Below are 18890 nucleotides of genomic sequence, written 5' to 3'. Positions count from 1 at the left end.
ATGATCAGGGCAAAGACAAAGGAACAACATGCGAACATGAACTCTACAAGAGGAAGCAGAGGTGATCATAATTAAGTGAACATAGAATCTGTGGGCTGTTGTAGGTATCTAGGACAGACATTGCTTTCTTCCTGCATAGAGACAACATACAACTTCCTATTATCAGTGACCCTCTCCGACTTTTAGTTCCATGAGAGTCAAAATAGGGCCTTCTCTTGGGGCTGTGAGATAACGTAGGGAGAGATGGGTGGTGCTCTGCTACAGGGAAACTGAAATTTGTTCTCCAATGCTTCCCACAGCTTCCAGGAGAGGGTGCTTAGCGGGCCAGGAGGCAGAGCTCATTGGTGGGAGATATGCTGCCAAAACCTGAGATCTTTGGTGTGTTATTAATTTCAGCAGGTGGCACCAGAGGGCGCAGGGAGAAGTTCTGAAGGATGGAGGTGAAGTAGAGAAAGAGTTCCATTCTGGCCATGGCCTCCCCAAGGCAGACACGCTTTCCTGTGGACACAAGGGGAGAACAGGTCACATTTGCACTGGGATATGGATGCATAGGGGTGGTCTAGACCCAACACCCACCCGAGCTTTCTCTATCCTATCAGTATCTCTGGGGTCAGAATTTCTCGACTTATAGAGTTATTATAAAATCTCAGAGGGTTGCCATATACAGTGCTCAGTGCTCAGCTAAGACATGCCCTTTAGACACCGGGCAGATTCCTGCTCAATGTCTTTGGCATCAGATTCAAGATGAAACAGTCCTGAGGATTCTCAGATTTGAGGGGTTTTTTTTCCCCTTTCATTTCAGTTTCCAAAAGATTGATCTGACAGAGATGCTTACAGTTAAACTCAGTTCGTTCCTGTTACAATGGTTTGGAGAGATTACTGTGCATTTCACAGACAGGGAGCCCAAGTAACTCATCCCTCACCACCCCATTTGGAAGTGATAGGATTGTGCTTATTTTCCTAGTCACTGCACTGATCACAATTTCAAATGGTTTGTGCCTAAAATATGTTACTGTTATAGAGGTCTGGGATGTGGCTCAGCAGTAGACTACTTGCCTGGTAGGTGTGAGGCTCTATATCTGATTACCAACACCACCAAACAAATAAATAAATTATTGTTCAAGGACAGATATATTGATCAAGCTTGACCAATGGGTCAAGATTCTCTGATACGACAAATTCATGGTGTTTTTTTTCTTTTCTACCTGAAACCTAAGAATGCTTTATTTAATTTGTTTTCTTTTTGGGGCTTGGGGCACACCTGGTGGTGCTCAGGGCTTATTCCTGGCTCTGCATTCAGAGATTACTCCTCTTGGGGTTTGGAGAACCATATGGAAGGCTTGGGATTAAACCTGGGTCAGCCACTTGGAGGCAAGCACCTGCCTTCTGTACTATTTGTTCCAGTCCGTGTTATCTATATCTTTAGCTTAAAAGCATCAAAGAAAATATTTTGTGGTACATGAATATTAAATGAGGGAGTTGAGGGGCAGGGGTGTGATGGGAGATAACCTGTGGACATTGATACTGGGTAATGTACACTGGGGGTGGGATGGGTGTTGGAATACTGTATGCCTGAAATCCAATCATGAATGCCTTTGTAATGCTCTAAAAATTAATTAAATGAGAAAAAAAGAAAATTAAATGAGGGGGTGGAGAGATAGAACAACAAACGAGGTGCTGGCCTTGGACACAGTCAACCCAGATTCAATCCTTGACATCACATATGGTTTCCTGAGCCCCATCAAGAGTGATCACTGAGTACAGCTGGTAATGGCCTCCAGTCAAAACTACACCAAATGAAGGATTATTATTTCAGTGTTCGTTATAATAAGCACCAGCATAGGGATCATTATTAATGTATAACCTATAGCCCCGTTTGTACAAGAGTGTTGGTAAGAGTTCTGATTGCAAAGTCCACACAGAGGAACCATGGACAGCAAAACTTAAAATAGTTTCTATTTGGTTCTCACTAGACATCTTCTCTGACCCATGCTAAATGATATTACCTTCTGATTATGGCTGTCACGGTTCTATGACTCCCTGATTCTGGGATTCTAGGGTTTTATGATCAAATGAAATTAGGATTTATCTTCCTCTTCACCTGAACTATGGATACAGAACAATGGTTGGGGACACATCTAGAATATTCCAAGAGAAAATTATACCACAGAAACCTACCAGTGGAAAAGGGTACAAAGGCTTCATTATTCTTGAAATGGCCCTTCGCATCCAAGAAATGCTCAGGATAGAAGGTATCTGGGTATCGGAAATACTTGGGGTCCTTGAGGACTGAGCCAAGCAGGGGGAACACATCTGTACCCTGGGAGAAAATTGGATTAATTAGTAGAATATGTTTTATGATGTGGGTGCAGCAAACCAGGATGAGGTGTGGGTACAGTGTTTGAGAAGGGGTGGCAATGAAGATGTCGACACACCTTGGGCAGAAGGTAGCCTCGGAATTCGGTATCTCGGATGACATTGTGAGGAATACCCATGGGTAAGAGATCTATTACCCTCTGTATCTCATGGATCATAGCGTTCGTGTAGGGCATCTTGACGCGATCATTTACACTTGGGATCCGGTGTGGCCCAATCACTTGATCAATCTCTTCATGGATCTTGGCTGGAAAATGTCAAAAAGCATCATAGACAGGGACACAGGAGCACAGGAGATTTAACAAGAGGCTAGAATTTGGCCATGGATTTGTATTTAGCAACCTTGGGACACTGAAGGAACCAACCATGTATTTCTGGGCTGTCTCTTTATTCCTGACATATTGCTGGCTGGGAAACATCCATCCAACTGTTGGGAGACACACAGAATGGAACTTTGTTTGCTAGGGCATTTGTTCTGTACTTGAAAGCCGTGAAGCTGCGCTTTCATACACAGATTTTTGATGGAATAAGAGTTCCAGATCTAACTAGGACAGAACTCAAATAAAATGGTGCTTATCATGTGATAGTTACTATAAATATAATTGGTACATCTCTCACCAAAAACACTATTGATATACGTTGGTAACATTACTCTTACTACAGAGTGATCTTGAAATGAAGAGCCTATCCTCTGACTTTTCATCTTGAAATGGATATGATGGTCCAACAAGCTCATGTAATGATAAAATTTACCAAAAATCCAGTATGCAATTAACGAGGACAATGCCTAATAGAGAATGTGCACTCCGATGTTTGATTATTTAGTTAATTCCAATAATGAAGGAGAAGCTAGAGGAACTTGAGTGGGAACACAGGTGAGTCTTGTTCATTTTCTGTAGTGTGAAAATCTTGTGGGCAACTAAATTAGATGTAAGAGGGACCAAAATGGGAGATTTTACTGAATCAAAAAATAAATTCTTTATTATTAGAGCTGGCCCACTAGACTAGATTGGCTTTTCAAAGATGGGTGCTATTGGATTCAGCCACTAGAATTGGTAAAGTAATTATCAGCAAAGATATCCACTTCCTTAATTGTGCTAAGTGACATAAACATGAAAGTGAAAGAAATGCTTACTGGATTCACTGCTATGTAGAACATGAATAACTGAAGCAAACAAATCAAACAAAATTTACTCTCAAAAATGGCAGCAGTTTCCCAAGAGGAAGAGAATAGGGTGGGAAGAATGAAGAATCTCTGGATGGTGGGATGAAACAGGAAAGTTGGTGATGGAAATGATAAGAATGAACACATACAAAGGCATGAAACTAAACCCCTGAAATTCCATAATATTATAACCAATGATAATTTAATACTAATAAAAACAATTAATCTAGAGATATACCCAGATCCTAATCTCTGGAACTTGTGAATGATTCTTTACATGACAAATATTTGCAAATATTATTAAGAATCATGAGATGGGAAATGCCCAGTTGATCCTAAATATAATCACAAGCTCCTGTTGAGAAATAGTAGAGTCAAAGTCGGTGGAGATGTAACAATGGAAATAAAAAGCTCTCTGTGAAGGTTTTATGCGGAAGTGTTTGAAGAGGGACAGAGGGTTGTGTGTTGAGGAACTGAAGGAAACACCACTAAAAGCTGAAAAAGGCCAGGAATCAGATTCTGCTCTGTATCTGCATGATGAGGTGCCATTTTGAACTTGGGAGCTGTCTAAGGGAATTGGTGTATCCCACCTTCCACCTTTGGGTGCTTCATCAGCAGTAGCAGTCCATAGTGTAATGTAGCACTCACACTCCCGGTGCCAGCAAAGAAGAGGCCGAGAGTGGTGAGAAGCAGGTTCTTGAAATTGAATTCTGTTTGGGGATTATTTTTATCCTGAAAATGAAAAGCATAGAAACAAAATCACCCTGTTTTGTCCCCATTTTCTTAAATTCTCCTGTGTAAAGTTAAGATGGAAGCAGAAACCAAGTGGATAGATGTCTGGAAGAGAGGTCGTCTAGCAGAGTTTCTGAGACAGGTGTGTTAGAGGAACAGTAAGCGGAAGACCTGTGTACTGGACTTTAGTGGACAGAAGGGAGAATGGGAAGCGAGGACACAGATAACTTAACAGGGTATCGAAGTTCTAGACCATTAAGGTATATCATGTTGCACTTTCAAATAAACAGCTTCTGTACTATAATTAGTTCTAAAATTTAATGAGCCTCTTAAGTAAAAGTATAAACTTCTAAAGGTCTACACCTCTATGTCTACACTTCTAAACTCTAAATGCAAAGTTCCAGCTCTTAATTTAAAAGCCCTTAAATGTCTAAGTTTAGATGTAAAACTCTAATGACTACATTTCTGCAGTTATAAATTACTGGTATTTGTGATTCAAAGGCATAACATTTGCATTTCTATAATCCTCAAATGTTTAGACCAGACTTAAAAAATCAACAACTTTTTGGCCTTATGCATTCAAAACACAAAAGTCTGTAAGTCTGTAACTGCACCTCATTGGGATCCATTACAGAAAATAAAATTTTAAAATATAAAAATTTTTAAATCTTGTATAAATATAGATGTAGATAATGGAAATACATTTTGCTCTCTGTCTCTGGCATATTTATGGGCGAGTCAAAGTTTCAGGCACTTGAGGTTGAGGAGTTGGAGGAAAAGAGGGAGGAAGAGGAAGAAGTACCTGGTGCATCTTGATGAGGAAGCAGTCAATGAAGTCTCGAGGGTTTTGTGGATCAAGGGATGCTTCGTTGGTCTTGATTTTTTGGGCAATGAAATCCTTGAGATCCTCCATTAAGTAGTAAGCACGATTATGTCTTCCTGGCAAATATTGCATGACCCCAGAATACATGTCATATAGCTGCAGGGAATTGGCAAAGGTTGAGAGGTGTTTGTTCACAATGGCCTCAGATCCACCACGGACCAAGTGTGGAACTTAAGTCTTCACACTTAATTTCAGCACCTAAACCAGGCTAAGCAAATACTTTTGTTTTTGAGACTCAGGGCAAATGAACACTTACTTCCTGGCTTGTGGGAAGAAGTGAGCAAGATTGGCAAGCACACTCAAATGCTAGTTAACTGAAGCTGGTGGGAGGGGAGGCTGGTAGATACCTGTGCCCAGAGCGTGTTCATCTCCATGGGAATCTCCTTGAGTATCTGAATCAGCTTCAGGAACTGCTTGTCCTCATAGTCAAAGCGACTTCCAAAGACCACAGAACTGATGACATTGGAGACAGTGCGGCTCAGGAAGAAAGTGGGTTTGATGGGGTTACCTGGTAAAGGAAATAGTCTGTTCAGAGGCAATCATCAGGATCCTGTCACAGAGACGAGTCCTGGATCCATTGTCCAAGTCACATGTGAGGAATCTCATTCTTAATCATCAACTGTCTTAGTAACTACCTCATCAGTTCATGAGGATTCCATATCACTGTTCATGCTGAACACTTAGCACACTTGACATATAGAAAGCACTCAAGAATGGAATGGGTGGAAGAGCTTAATCACTGTGATTACTATTTAATTGTGTGCTGGAAATTGATAGCTTTGGAAAAGAGGTAGTGATATAGGGCATTTTCTTTTTCTTTTCTTTTTTTAATTTTAAAGATGACTGGATTCTGGAGTCTGAGAGATAGTCCAGCTGGTAGGGTATTTTCCTTGCACTCAGAAGACCCGGATTCGATCCCTGGCATCCCATAGGTTCCCTGAAGCACCACCAGGAGTGATTCCTGAGTGCAGAGCCAGGAACAATCCCTGAACATAGCTGGGCGTGGCACCCCACATCCCCCATAAAAAAATATTTTAAAATGAGTGGATTCTATCTCTTTTCCAATTATTCCATTTGAGCTATTAAAGAAATCCTTTTTGGACCTCAATTACAACCAACATAAATAAGATGATGGCAGAGTCAGTGAAGTTGGGGCAGTTTCCTTATAATAAAGCATGTGCTCACAAATACATACTTTTGCAAGGAATATAGTGACTCATGAACAGTGAAAGCTATTTATGTACTGATTGACATCCATGGACCCCCTGGAAAGAAATATCTAGTATACAGGAATGTATCCCTCTGTTTCTTGCCCATTCATCTCTCTTTTTTTCTGCCTCTCAGCTGGATTCTTTCAAAAATGAGTCAAATAGATGTTTACATTTATAAGATGAAAAAGTTCTGCATATTCTTTTCCCAATAATATGAACAATGTATTTTTACTGAATTTCATACAGAGAAGTGGTTAAGTTTTTTTTTCCAACCACAATTGTGTGTGCAAGTATATAACAAAACTTTCTTTTGGCACCAGAAAAAGACATGGCCTCACATACTGCCAAAGTTTGCATATGACATCAGGAGCTCATAAAACTACCTTGTATCTGTTTTGGGTAGCGGGAACCACACCCAGGGGAGCTCAGGTGTTATTCCTTGATCTGAACTCAGGGATCCTCCCTGGCGGTGCTCAGGGGACAAGATGGGATGCTGGGATCAAACCAAGACTAGCAGCACACGAGGCATTTAATGTCTTACCCACTGCAAGACCCTTTCCTGGTATCTTTTGATTAATATTTCTGTACAATTGGTCTCCACGTTTCTTTCACATTAATTTGTAGCATGACGTCTGACCAGACATATTTATAAATACTTAATCTTTTCTGTCTTCCTCTATTGTAGACTTTTTCTCCAAGCAAAATTTTGAATTTCAGGACTATGCTTGCTACAGCTACACATCACCTTGGAACTCTTGCCCAGGTGTTCCCCATACCTTTGGTCTTTCGTAATTCCTCTAACAAGAAACCAGCCTCTTCTTGGATCCTCTCCTCAATGCTTCTCTTTCCCATTCCGAAGTCCCGAAGAATTGTCAGTGAGAAGTGTCGAAGAATCTTCCATCGTTCTCCGTTAGACATACCAACACCTACAAGAATCTCTCGATCAAGCTCCTACTTCTCCGCCCCTTCTTGTGTCCAACTCAGCGCTGGACAGGATGGTGCCTGATTATGATAACTTTGTGTGTAAGCTTCCAGAAAAAATCTCAACCCTTAGTTTAGATGGAGAGACTAAGGTTCTCTCCCTACAGAACCCTCACACTCAGGACGCAGTTGGAAGAAAGAAAATCAGGTTAGAAATGGTTGGTAGAGCTTAAAATTTTTTTCCTTCCTTCCTTCCTTCTCCTACCTTCCTTCTTTCTTTCCTTTCTTCGTTCCTTCCTTCCTTCCTTCCTATTCATTTTTTATTGAATCACTGTGAGATACAGTTACAAAATTGCTTATGATTGAGTTTCAGTCATACAATGTTCCAACAACTGTCCCTGCACCAGTGCACATTTCCTGCCATTAATGTCCCCAGTTTTCCTTCCTCTCCTTCCCCCACTGCCCATCCCCCCACACAAACAGCCTGTCTCTATGGCAGACACTTCCCCAACTCCTCTCTCTCTCTCTCTTTCTCTCTCTAATTTTCCTTTTAGGCACTGTGGTTTACAATACTGTTACTGAATGGGTTTCGTGTATCACTTTACCTCCTTTCAACATTCAGTTTTTTCCCCAAATGATCATTTCCAACTATCCTTGTTATAATTGTTTCTTCTATGTTCTATCTTCACTCTTTCTCCCCCTTGGTGGCAGCCTTCCTAACATGGGCCAATCCTCCTGACCCTTGAAGAAACATTTCTTGCTGGATTGATCCATGGGAATGGATAAATAGATGAAGGCATAGAAATGTTGAGGGAGGTAAACATACAAAACATACAGAATTCCCCCAAATTGGGAGATTACTTTCACTTTCTGTATTTCAGTTGGTTCTCCAAACATACCAAAATTTATACATAATTACTCAGACCTGTATACCAGTATATCTCTACATAGAGTTATCATGTAGTAGAAACACATTGAAATAATCATACGTGCATTACTGTTATTAATACCTTATAAATTAATAATTGAACATGTAATAATGTTAGTGGCTTGGTGAATGGAAGGAAGAGTTTATTACTAGAATAAATGATAATTTCAATGTATGAAAGACATCATGTCTGGGTGAAGGATTTGAGGTAAATGGTTTGAGGATGGTTTGAGGATTGTTTGAGGTAGATGGATAGATGGTTGAAATGATAGATGGATGAGAGATTAGAAATATATGGATGGGGCAAGGAGAGATTGTATAAGGGATAAGGCACTTGCCTTGTATTCAGCAGACTCCAGATTCTCCCTTGGCTGAACATATTATTCCCCAAGCACCATCAGGTATGATCCCTGAGCACAGAGCCAGGAGTAAGCTCTGAGTTCAGTTGGATGTGGGCTGACTCACTCTTTCAATAATAATAGATGGATAGGGGTATGGTGCCACCAACAGGTCATACTGTACCTGTGGGGAGAGTGCATCAGTAGCCTGATGGTGCCCTCAGGCTTCCAGATACCTCAAATTACCACTGTGCCTATGGCCAGGCCCCAACAACTTGGGATCAAGTTTACCAAGAAATTAAATGACCAAAAGTTAGGTATGTGGGAGCCACACCCACAAACCTCCTCTGGCTCAGCTATACAGGCTCATTTATTTTTTTTATTTTTATTTATTTTTTTATTTTTTTTTTTTAATTTTTTATTGAGTCACCATGTGGAAAGTTACAAAGTTTTCAGGTTTAAATCTCAGTTATACAATGCTCGAATACCCATCCCTTCACCAGTGCTCATATTCTACCACCAAGAATCCCAGTATAGCTCCACCCCGCCCCCTCACACTCCAAACCCCCCCACGCCCCTAGCCCCCCCTAAGCCCCCCCCCGCCTGTGTAACTAATAAATTTCACTTTACTTTCACTTTGATTGCATACAATATTTCAACAAAACTCACTATTATTGTTTGGAGAGTCTCTCCCCTAAAGTCAGACCTGCTGAAAAGGAAGCATTAGATAATTTGTTTTCTATTGCTGAGGATGAAGAGGTATGAGGTCGAGTGACCACACTTAGCGGACAGGCTCATTTATTGACCTTATTTCAGAGACCTACAATTTAATCTTGAAAGAGATCAAAAGCTACAGTGAACCTCAAACCCGTGCATGGCTGAAGATACTGGTGTAAATTAGAGGGGGACGAGTTGGCCTGAATTGCCCATCCAAACAGAGCCTCTAGCAGCCACTTGCTTCCACAATTCAAAATTGTCACCATACCCCCAGCCTAACTCCACTGTTTCAGGATAGACCTCACCAAGATATAATCTGCTGAAACTTTTGAAATGTGGATCTAAGGGCACCTGGCCCAGAGTCACAGCAGCAAGTCCCGGAAGACACCACATGACAGCACCAGTGTCTTCCACAGATCTGTCTGGGTGGGCCCTATACTGAGCAAATTTCACTGGGACACCCCAGATGGAGCTGATGTGCTCTCCCCGACTACTCAGGATGAAATCCCGGTACCAAGAACTTCCACAAGCAAGGCCTAGGTCTGCGGGTTCCAGGACTGAATCTCCAGGTCTCATGGTGGCAGAGGACCCGGGCTGCCTCTCTCTGGCTCCCAGCCCACCCAGCAGACTGGCTGTCCTGCCAACAATTTGTCTCCGGGTGCTATCTTGGCACACCAACAGCCCTGGCCCAAAGACTCCCAATTGATTCCCAAATTGGATTAGTGCCAGATGTCTCTGGAACCCAACCATTTACAATCTAGAAATTTACATTTACAAACCACCATAGCCATGCATGCTCTCATGATATTCAAAATGAGCAATGGAAAACAAATTCCCTAGCATCTGGCCCTGGCAGGTAGGCTTGAATGGTGGTGGGAAATTTCGAGCAAAACATAGTGCCCCAAATTAGAGAGAGAGTATTGGGGAAATTGTCTACTATAGAGGCAGGGTGAGGCCTGAGATGTGTGGGGGGTGAGTTTGCAGGTGGGGGGAGATACTGGGGATATTGGTGATGAAAATGTGCACTGGTGGAGGAATGTTTCATCATTGTATGGCTGAATCTCAAACATGAAAGATTTGTAACTCTATCTCACAGTGATACAATTAAAAAAAAAGTAATGTAGAGTTCATGCCCAGTTTAATCAGCTTAATAAATAGCTGAGCAAATAGCAGTACTCCTACATTATTTTTTTAAAAATAATAACAATGGAAAACTTACTAAAATTCTGACCAAAATAATAGGTGAATAAGAAAATGAGACATTAATTGATAGATATACAGATAAGTTAGATGGAGAGATTAATGATGGATGACTTTATAGACCAAAGGAAATGTGACTAAATAAGAGGAGAGGTAGAAGCATAGATGAATGGGCAGAAATAGGGAATTAATAGTGTTAGATTGCCTGGAATTGAAGCTTCTGAGTCATTGAGATGATTGTGTAAGTAATACTAGGAATGTACCTGCCTAAAATGAGAAGACAGACACCTATGAGTTCAATATGTGAGTATAAAAGTCTAATGATTTTAGTGGTCACACAAAATGTGTAACTAATTCATCCAAGTACAATTATAAAATAACACTACAAAAGTACCACCAAGTTTTACTTTAACTGAGTTAGATGGTTTAGGTTAAAAGTAAACTTGTGGTATCACTAAACTTTTCTCATGTCCAGCTTCCACTTTAGAAAACTTAATTAGACATTAAAAGTTTCCTCAGAGGAGTCAATGTGGGTCATGCAGGTAGAGTACTTATCAGATAACCCAGGTTGTACCTGAAAATCGTTTTGTTTTCAATGTTGCTGTTGTTACCTACCATAACCTTGGAAGTTTCGCTCTAGTAAAGTCACTTTTCCACGGCCACTGAAGTCATCTGCCTTGTCTACAAGGGCCTCCTTCACTGCTTCATGACCACATAAAACAACTACTGGTCGAGGTCCCATGTATACAGTGAATACTGAGCCATATTTCTCCCTGAGCTAAGAAAGATGGAAGATACAAGAGTAGGGGCTTACAATTCAATCAGCTTAATCAATGACTGAATGAATAGCCGTATTCCAACATTTTAAAAAAAAAGAGTAGGGGCTTAGTTGGGACTTAGTTAAGACCAAATTTTGAACTCCAGGGAATTTAGAGCGGTGTTTTCAATGGGATACTAATGTGAAAATAACAGAGAAAGCTGATTCCTGTGCTGGTAATGACTATTCAGGAAAAAGCACAGCACCATGACTCCTGTGATCCTGGGAAAGAATCTCTAGCACTGAACTCAAGTTATCGTTTAATTATGTGGAGAATGATGGACCTGGATGAGATGAATCCACAATGCATGTTTCTCTCAGAAATACTAAATTTCTTATTTCATAAAACTGAGTCTCAAACTTCTACAACAGGCAGATGTGTTTGAAGATAACAAGATCTGCAGCAGGAGAGACGGTATACAGGTTTTGGAATTTGCCTTGTATGAGGCTGACTCTGAATAACTCCCTGGCACCACATCTGGTTCCTTGAGCATTACCTCCATGAGTACAGAGCCAGAAATGAGCCCTTAACACTTCCAGGCATGTCTCCTTCTCCTCCCAAAACCCTCCATCCCCCCCCTCCAAAAAAAACCCTAAAGTATTGTGATTTCAAAGTCCTTAGATGACAAGAATCTAAAGATACAATGTATACTTCTATCTGAGTTTCCAAGAGGTCAAGATCCTGAAATCTCGGAATTCTTAGCATACAAAGCCTATGTTTCACGTGCATTTGCCTACAGAATATATTTGCCTAACTGGGAAAGAAGCAGGTGGACTCACCTTCATGAAAGACTGATAGGTGGCTCCAAGACCGACTTGCAGAATGTTCCCCAGAAAGGGTATTGGTGTAGGGCCAGGGGGCATCTTCCCACCCTTGCTGGTCCTCTTCCAGGCAGCCAGGATGAACAGGCAAGACAAGCAGAGTGCCAGAAAGATGGAGAGGGCCCCTCCCAGCTCCATGGTTCCAGGAGGCAGGGTTGTGTCCAAGGTTCCAGATTCTGCCTTAAGCCACTCTGGGAAAACAGGTGTGTGGAAATTTAAATACCCTGGAATTCAAATTTTCCAGATATGAATATCATCAGGGAATTCATTGCTTTATGGGGGTGAGCTTGATTATACAACATATAATCTCTTACATGAATAAAGGTAGATTTAACTTACCTAGTGAAATCCATGAGGCCATTCCCCCTTCTTCCTATTTCTGGCCTCATGGTTCTTATCCCTAAGCTCCATCCCTTATCCAACATATCCTAGGGTGTGTACAGGATCTGAGTTTACAAAGTATAGGGGTGCATAATACCATGTCTTCCTTTTATCCGCAGGCCTCCCCAGCAGAGGAACAAAGAGATGGGGCACTCACCAATAAATGGTCAAAACAGCCTATTTAATGTAGAGGTGCTAGCATATTTATAGAGCATCTCAAGGGGTGTGAGGTTTAGGACTGCCAGTAGGTTGTGGTTGATCATTTACAGAAGCAAAACAAGGGCAAGGCTGCTGGGCTTCTACTGTAAATTTCAGACAAGATCTTCAGGCGGATTCAGCTTGTACCTCCCCGTGGGGGGTCTTGTTTCTTAAGACAAACATCTCGCATCAAGACCAGGCTTTTATGCTTTTTATACTCTTCATGATCAGGTTTCAGTCATACAATGATCCAAAACCACCATTGTCCATTTCCCACCACCAATGATCCCAGTTTCCCTCCTACAACCTCCCCACCCCAGCCGGCCTCTATGTCTCTATAGCGGGCACTTCCCTTCTCTCTCTCTCTGTCTCTCTCTGTCTCTCTGTCTCTGTCTCTGTCTCTCTCTCCCAGTGGAAGGCTTTTAAAAAAAGGTCAGATGGTTATGACCTGACCCTAAAACTCCTTGAGCACAATTTTTGGACAGGATCTGTGCCTGTTTCTCTTTTGAAAATATTCATCTTTCGTGGCTGGGAGACTTCTGTGAGTTAGGCATGCAGCAACCATAGAATAGGTACTTACTTGCTAAAATAAAAGGTGGTGTTGCTTGGAGTAGAAAAAGCTGGAAAAAGAAAGTATATTCAGACTTTACACCATGGAAATCGGTAGCAATATGTTGGATTGTATTTTTGCTATAATAGAAAAGAGGACATAATTTTTCTAATGTAGGAGCACTGGTATTTATTTATCCATTGATTAAGGTGATTGAATTGGGCATGAACTCCACATTACTTTTTTATTCAGAATGTTAATTTTATTTTATTATTATTTATTTTATTTATTGTTATTATTTTTAATCAATGTGAGATACAGTTACAAAACTTTCCTGTTTGAGTTTCAGTTATACAATGATCAATCACACAATCCTCCACCAGTGCACATCTTTCTCCGCCAAGGTCCCCACTATCCCTTCAATTCCACCCTTCACCCTACCTCTATGGCAGACAATCTCCCCCATACTCTCTTTTGTATTGCTTGTTATGAATAGTGTAAGATGTCACATGGCCATGAGTTTGCCTATGTGCTCCTGAAATTCTAAAATTTTGGATAATTAGGGTCTGGAGAACTCTCTGCAGCGAGCTGTTTGGTTCAGAGAATCTTTTGTGTCTTTCTGGATCATGGTCATAAGGAAGCTCAAGTAACAGCCAGAGGCAGTTTGTGGGCATTGGTCCGTGGGGATGGTGGGGGGGTGGATAAGAGGGGCCGGCCTATCACCTATCCCTTGAGGCCTGGAGTTTGCCATCACTGGATCCTCATACCTGCACTTCTCACTGGGTTCTGTAAGTTGTCAGTGCTGGAGTTTTTAGGGGGTAGATGGGGAAAATACTTTTCTGAGCAGAAAAAATAAGTGGGTTAAGAGTTGGGGGACCCTCTGTGCCTAAAGACTTTGATTCTAGAGACCTAGCACATTCGGGCATCCAGCGCAGCTTCTAATAGCAATGCACTGGGACTGTGAACTGGGCTACAACTCCGTACTGCCCGGGGGTGGATCTTCCCTCCTGTCTTCCTGCATGGAAAATGGTGGCGGCGGCAGCATCCACATGGCAGGAGCCTTAAGACTCCTAACCCAGAGGTAGACGATTTTTACACTTGGGGCTGCTAGGGAATCATGGGAAGTGGGTGTAACCGGCACGCCCTCGGCCCAGATAAATTCGGAGCTTCTGAGAGTGAAACGGACCCTCTGCGCCTAAAGACTTTGATTCCAGAGACTTCTTACAGCAATGCACTGGGACTGTGAGCTGGGCTGTGCAATTTCTGGCAGAACTTTCCCTGGACTTTATACAGAAATCCAAAACCGTGCGGATGCGGCAGCAGACTTAACATCTATAATTGTCAGCAATGTGAAACGATTCCTTTTTAACAGGTCTGACTTGGGGAGAATCTTCAAATAATAACAGTGAGTTTTTGTTGAAATATTGAAGGTTATTAAAATAGCAGCCACTTCACTGGAGTGTGAACTAAGCAACAGCCCCAGCCGGCCGAGAAGAGGAAATATTCCTCTTTCCCGGTTGTTTCCCATTTTCAGGGAGAAACGCGGCATGGTGTCCACCATACTATGAGGTGCGGGAAGGGTGATGAGGGGGAAAAAATAAAGGAAAAGGAAAAAGTTTAAAAAAAAAGAGTTATATACTTGGATCAGTGGGGCTACATATCTCTTCATTCTCAGCAATGGAAAACTAATTATCAAATGCTTCCTTGATAGTAGGGCTGTCTTTCTTGGGGGGAAACTCCAACAACAATAGTGAGTTTTGTGTTGAAATATAGAACGTAATCAAGGTAAAGAGAAAATGAAGTGAAATTCATCAGTTATACAGTTGGGGGTGGAGGGGCGGGGGTGGGGGGTATACTGGGGTTTTTGGTAGTGGAATATGGGCACTGGTGAAGGGATGGGTGTTTGAATATTGTATAACTGAGACATAAACCTGAGAACTTTGTAACTTTCCACATGGTGATTCAATAAAATTTTTTTAAAAAATAAAAAATTTTTTAAAAATTAAAAAAAAAGAGTTGTCCATGACAAGATCTATTTGTGGGCAACGTTGCACGGGATGGCTTTAAGACAATTAAATCATTTTCCAAAGCTAACATTTTTATATGATTCTATGGATCTTGTCCTCATATTTGAAAACTCCAGAATTCTGTGATTCTTTAATTTTTCTTTTATCTGTGGGTTGCACCATTCCAGAGAAGGGTATCTGTTTTAGCAAAGTGCAGATCAGGACCATATGGGAAACCAGTGATTGAACCCCATTTGACAGGATGCAAGGCAAGCTCCCTGCCTGCTGTACTATTGCTCTGGCCCACAGTTCTTTCGTTCTTGAGGTTATTCTTCATTGGGGAGTGGGAATGATGATGAATGGGGCTTCTGAATTTCTTATCTCCTGCTTAGAAAAATGATCCAAAGCATAAAGATTAAGAAAAAATAATTCAAGAACATTTGAAATCTGTCATGGCATATTTCCTACATGGCACATTAGGGAAGCTGATAGCTCTGATCTTTGGATCAAATTTTGATAAACTTTGAATCTGATGATGTTGTCCCTGAAAAAAATAAAGAGAGCATTTGTTTCTGAACTGGAAACTACCAATTGCCTCCTAAAATTGCTCTGTCCTTTTCCCCTAATAACATAAATCCAATTTATAGACAGGCACACAGCTGTCCAGAGTTAGCCTGACATATCCCTGCCACACCTACAGTCAGGTTTGGCAGCACAGATAGATTCTGGTCAATGAGCAGAATCATCAAGTGGTTCCTATTTGGTATTTCCATTAGTAAACATGGTTTCTCTTTTTGTTATATTTCTTCTCCTTTTATAATATCTGGAATATGGTCTCAGCGGGTGGAGCTCCAGCAACTGTTTTGCACCATGGTGTGATCTTAGGAATGAAAAGCACATACATAGTAGAACAAGATAGAAGAGACAGATGTTATGGAGTACCATATTAACCCTAGATGTATAACCTTTTTTTTTTCTTTTTGGGTCACACCTGGCAATGCACAGGGGTTACTCCTGACTCTGCACTCAGAAATCACCCCTGGCAGTGCTCATAGGACCATATGGGATGTTGGGAATCGAACCCGGGTCGGTCATGTGCAAGGCAAACAAACACCCTACCTGCTGTACTATTGCTCCAGCCCCAAGACGGATAATCTTTAAAGGTCTTCAATGTATAAGAAAACTGAACACTATTATTTAAGTCTCAGTTTTCCTTTTCTTGTTACTTAGAGATGAACACACTTTCCACCACACTCAAGTATACATAAGTAATGAGCATAAAAGAATAGATTTTCCTATAGATTTTCCAGATAATCTACCTGAAAAGTTAAAAAAAAAGGGGGAGATGACTGAATAAGACTGAAGATGGGGTGGATTTGGGGGTTCTTAGACTTGTGAAAAAGTCAGAGAGAAGGCTTCCAAGGGAACTACTCAGCTGAAGTACCAGACAGCTGTTAATGCCAAGTGAAAACGAGTGAGAGACAGAGTTTGACGGAGGAGATGAGGTGAGGGAATGACAAGGCCTGGGGCAGTGCCTTCAGACAATTGTAGAGAGCTGGGTCAGCACAATAGTAGGGCATTTGCCTTGCACGCACCTGACCTGCATTCCATCCCCAGAATCCTATATGGTCCCAAGAGCACCCACAGGAGTTCCAGAGGGCAGAGCCAGGAGTTATCCTTAAACAATGCTGGGTGTGGCCCCAAAACAAAAACAAAAGAACAGGGAATTGCAGAGAGCAGAAAGAGAAGAGGGCATTTCAATAAGATCCTAAGAAACAGATTCTTGGACCCTCAATCTAGTCAGCTAGCATCTGTAACAAGCAGTAACAAAAGTTCCACCATTTGACAGGAAAAGAAATTATTTCTCACTCAGATAAAACTTATCTTGTCTGGTGTATGATCTTTTTGATGAGTTGTTGGATTCTATTTGCTAATATTTTGTTGAGGATCTTTGCATCCATGTTCATCAGGGATATCGGCCTATAGTTTTCTTTTCCTGTGATTTTTTTTTTGGTATTAGGGAGATATGTGCCTCATAGAAATTGTTTGGGAGAGTTTATGTTTCGTCAATTTTCTCTCTAAATATTTATATTATAATTTTTTGTTTGTATCTGTATTATAGTGAGTTGTTAAAAGAGAATTGAAATAAGTATATATAAAAATAGGTTCAGAAAATACTTGTTTGGTTCAAGGCATAAGTTTTAAGAGATAACAGGTTTATTATATAAGACTGGAAAATATTCCATGCATATTTTATCGGGATATTTGTGAAGTTTGAGAAGGAGGAAGTTTTTTATTTTACTTATGGATGCCGGTGATCCTTCTTTGTCCATGAGAGATAACGGTAGTGCTTCGGCAGTTATTGATTGTTATTGTTATTGTTTTTGTTTGTGGAAAAACCCGGACTGTGAAATTCATCCAGAAATGGCATGAAAGTGTTGTTTTTGTTTAGAGACTAACTGGTCTTCATTGACAAATGTCTCTGAACCAGGACTGGAACTGAAATATTGCTTAATGTGTGTAAACTCTGTATACGTAAACTCTGTATTGTAAAATGAAAAATAATTTCTGTAGAATAAGGTTAGATTTTCTTAAAGATTTTCTTGAGGTATTACTGGAAAGATTTGTGAAAATGTTTGTATTGTTTATTACTGGTCATTTAAACAAAAAAGGGGGAAATGTTGGTGTACAACATCCCATAATCTCAGGCCTACCTAGGCTTGGATGTAAACATCGTTTTTCTGTTACTGTTACTTTAACTGACTATACTTCCAGGTGTGTAACTGATTTTGATACTGTTTCCGTTGACTAAGTTAATTTGCATATTCTGCCTATGTGGCTGAATATCATTGGTTCGTACATCAACCTAGTTAATAAAAGGGCACTGAACAGGCTGCTCTCCAACAGGCCACAACACAAAAAACTCCGGAGACAGTTATGTGATCCGCCCAAAAAGTGTATATGTCTTTTGCATGCATGTCTCAAATGCCTCAGACTGTCTAGTTAAACCTTACTGCAACATTGTTGCAACACAAAAAATCGGGGATTCGCACTTTTTTTTCTTTTTGGCTCACACCCGGCAATGCACCCGGGTTACTACTGACTCGGCACTCTGGAATTACCGCCGCCAGTGCTCGGGGGACCATATGGGATGCTGGGAATCGAACCCAGGTTGGCCACATGCAAGGCAAACGCCCTACCCACTGTGCTATCACTCCTGTCCCGGTAGAGGCACTATTAATCTTTTGGTAGGACCATAACTTAGCCTCCCAAGACACCTCTCATAGGAAGCCAACCTTCTCCTGCATCTACTCTTTTCTCCCAACCTCAAATCTTGTAGAAAATTCTAGAAGCAGCAAAGGACCATCCGATCTTCTCTGTTACCATAGTCATGCCAATACCATAAGGTTCTATATTTTTCTCCCTTTACCTCCATAGGCCAGGGTTAGTGGGGTGATCACAACAGGAGCCTTTCCGGGTTCACCTTTCATGGACATCCTCAGGGGGAAGATCAGGCTGAAGAAATAGAGAGATAAGGGATGCACTAGTCCCCTAGGGGAACTTCGAGGCCACAGTCTTCCTAACACTTTTCTCTGTGCCTCCCTCTACTGAGAGAAGATCGGGAGGCTGGACTCTGGGGAGAAG

The 18890-nt window shown here is 41.2% G+C and overlaps 1 protein-coding gene across 1 annotated transcript; it reads right to left on the bottom strand.

Moving 5' to 3' along the window:
• Positions 1-316: 316 nt before the first annotated feature.
• On the bottom strand, positions 317-12248 carry LOC101552858 (cytochrome P450 2G1-like). The gene is made up of 9 exons (XM_004620718.2): positions 12069-12248; positions 11087-11249; positions 7144-7293; positions 5504-5664; positions 5076-5252; positions 4132-4273; positions 2436-2623; positions 2179-2320; positions 317-498 (listed from the first exon to the last, which is right to left on the bottom strand). Exons 1-9 carry the CDS (start codon positions 12246-12248, stop codon positions 317-319), a joined length of 1485 nt encoding a protein of 494 aa, XP_004620775.2.
• Positions 12249-18890: the final 6642 nt, after the last annotated feature.

The sequence above is a fragment of the Sorex araneus genome, chromosome 8, assembly GCF_027595985.1.
Source record: "Sorex araneus isolate mSorAra2 chromosome 8, mSorAra2.pri, whole genome shotgun sequence".
NCBI lineage: Eukaryota > Metazoa > Chordata > Mammalia > Eulipotyphla > Soricidae > Sorex > Sorex araneus.
Note: the sequence above shows the minus strand (reverse complement) of the source record. Positions and strands in the feature narration are given on the sequence as shown.

Bases quoted from the DNA above. Each gene is read 5' to 3' on its own strand.
- LOC101552858 (XM_004620718.2), bottom strand. From the start codon at position 12,248: ATGGAGCTGGGAGGGGCCCTCTCCATCTTTCTGGCACTCTGCTTGTCT. The intron at 5,665-7,143 runs GTATGGGGAACA...TTCCTTTACCAG, and splicing joins GGAATTACGAAAGACCAAAG to GTAACCCCATCAAACCCACT. The intron at 2,624-4,131 runs GTGGGATACACC...GACATTTTCCAG, and splicing joins GAAGCACCCAAAGGTGGAAG to CCAAGATCCATGAAGAGATT.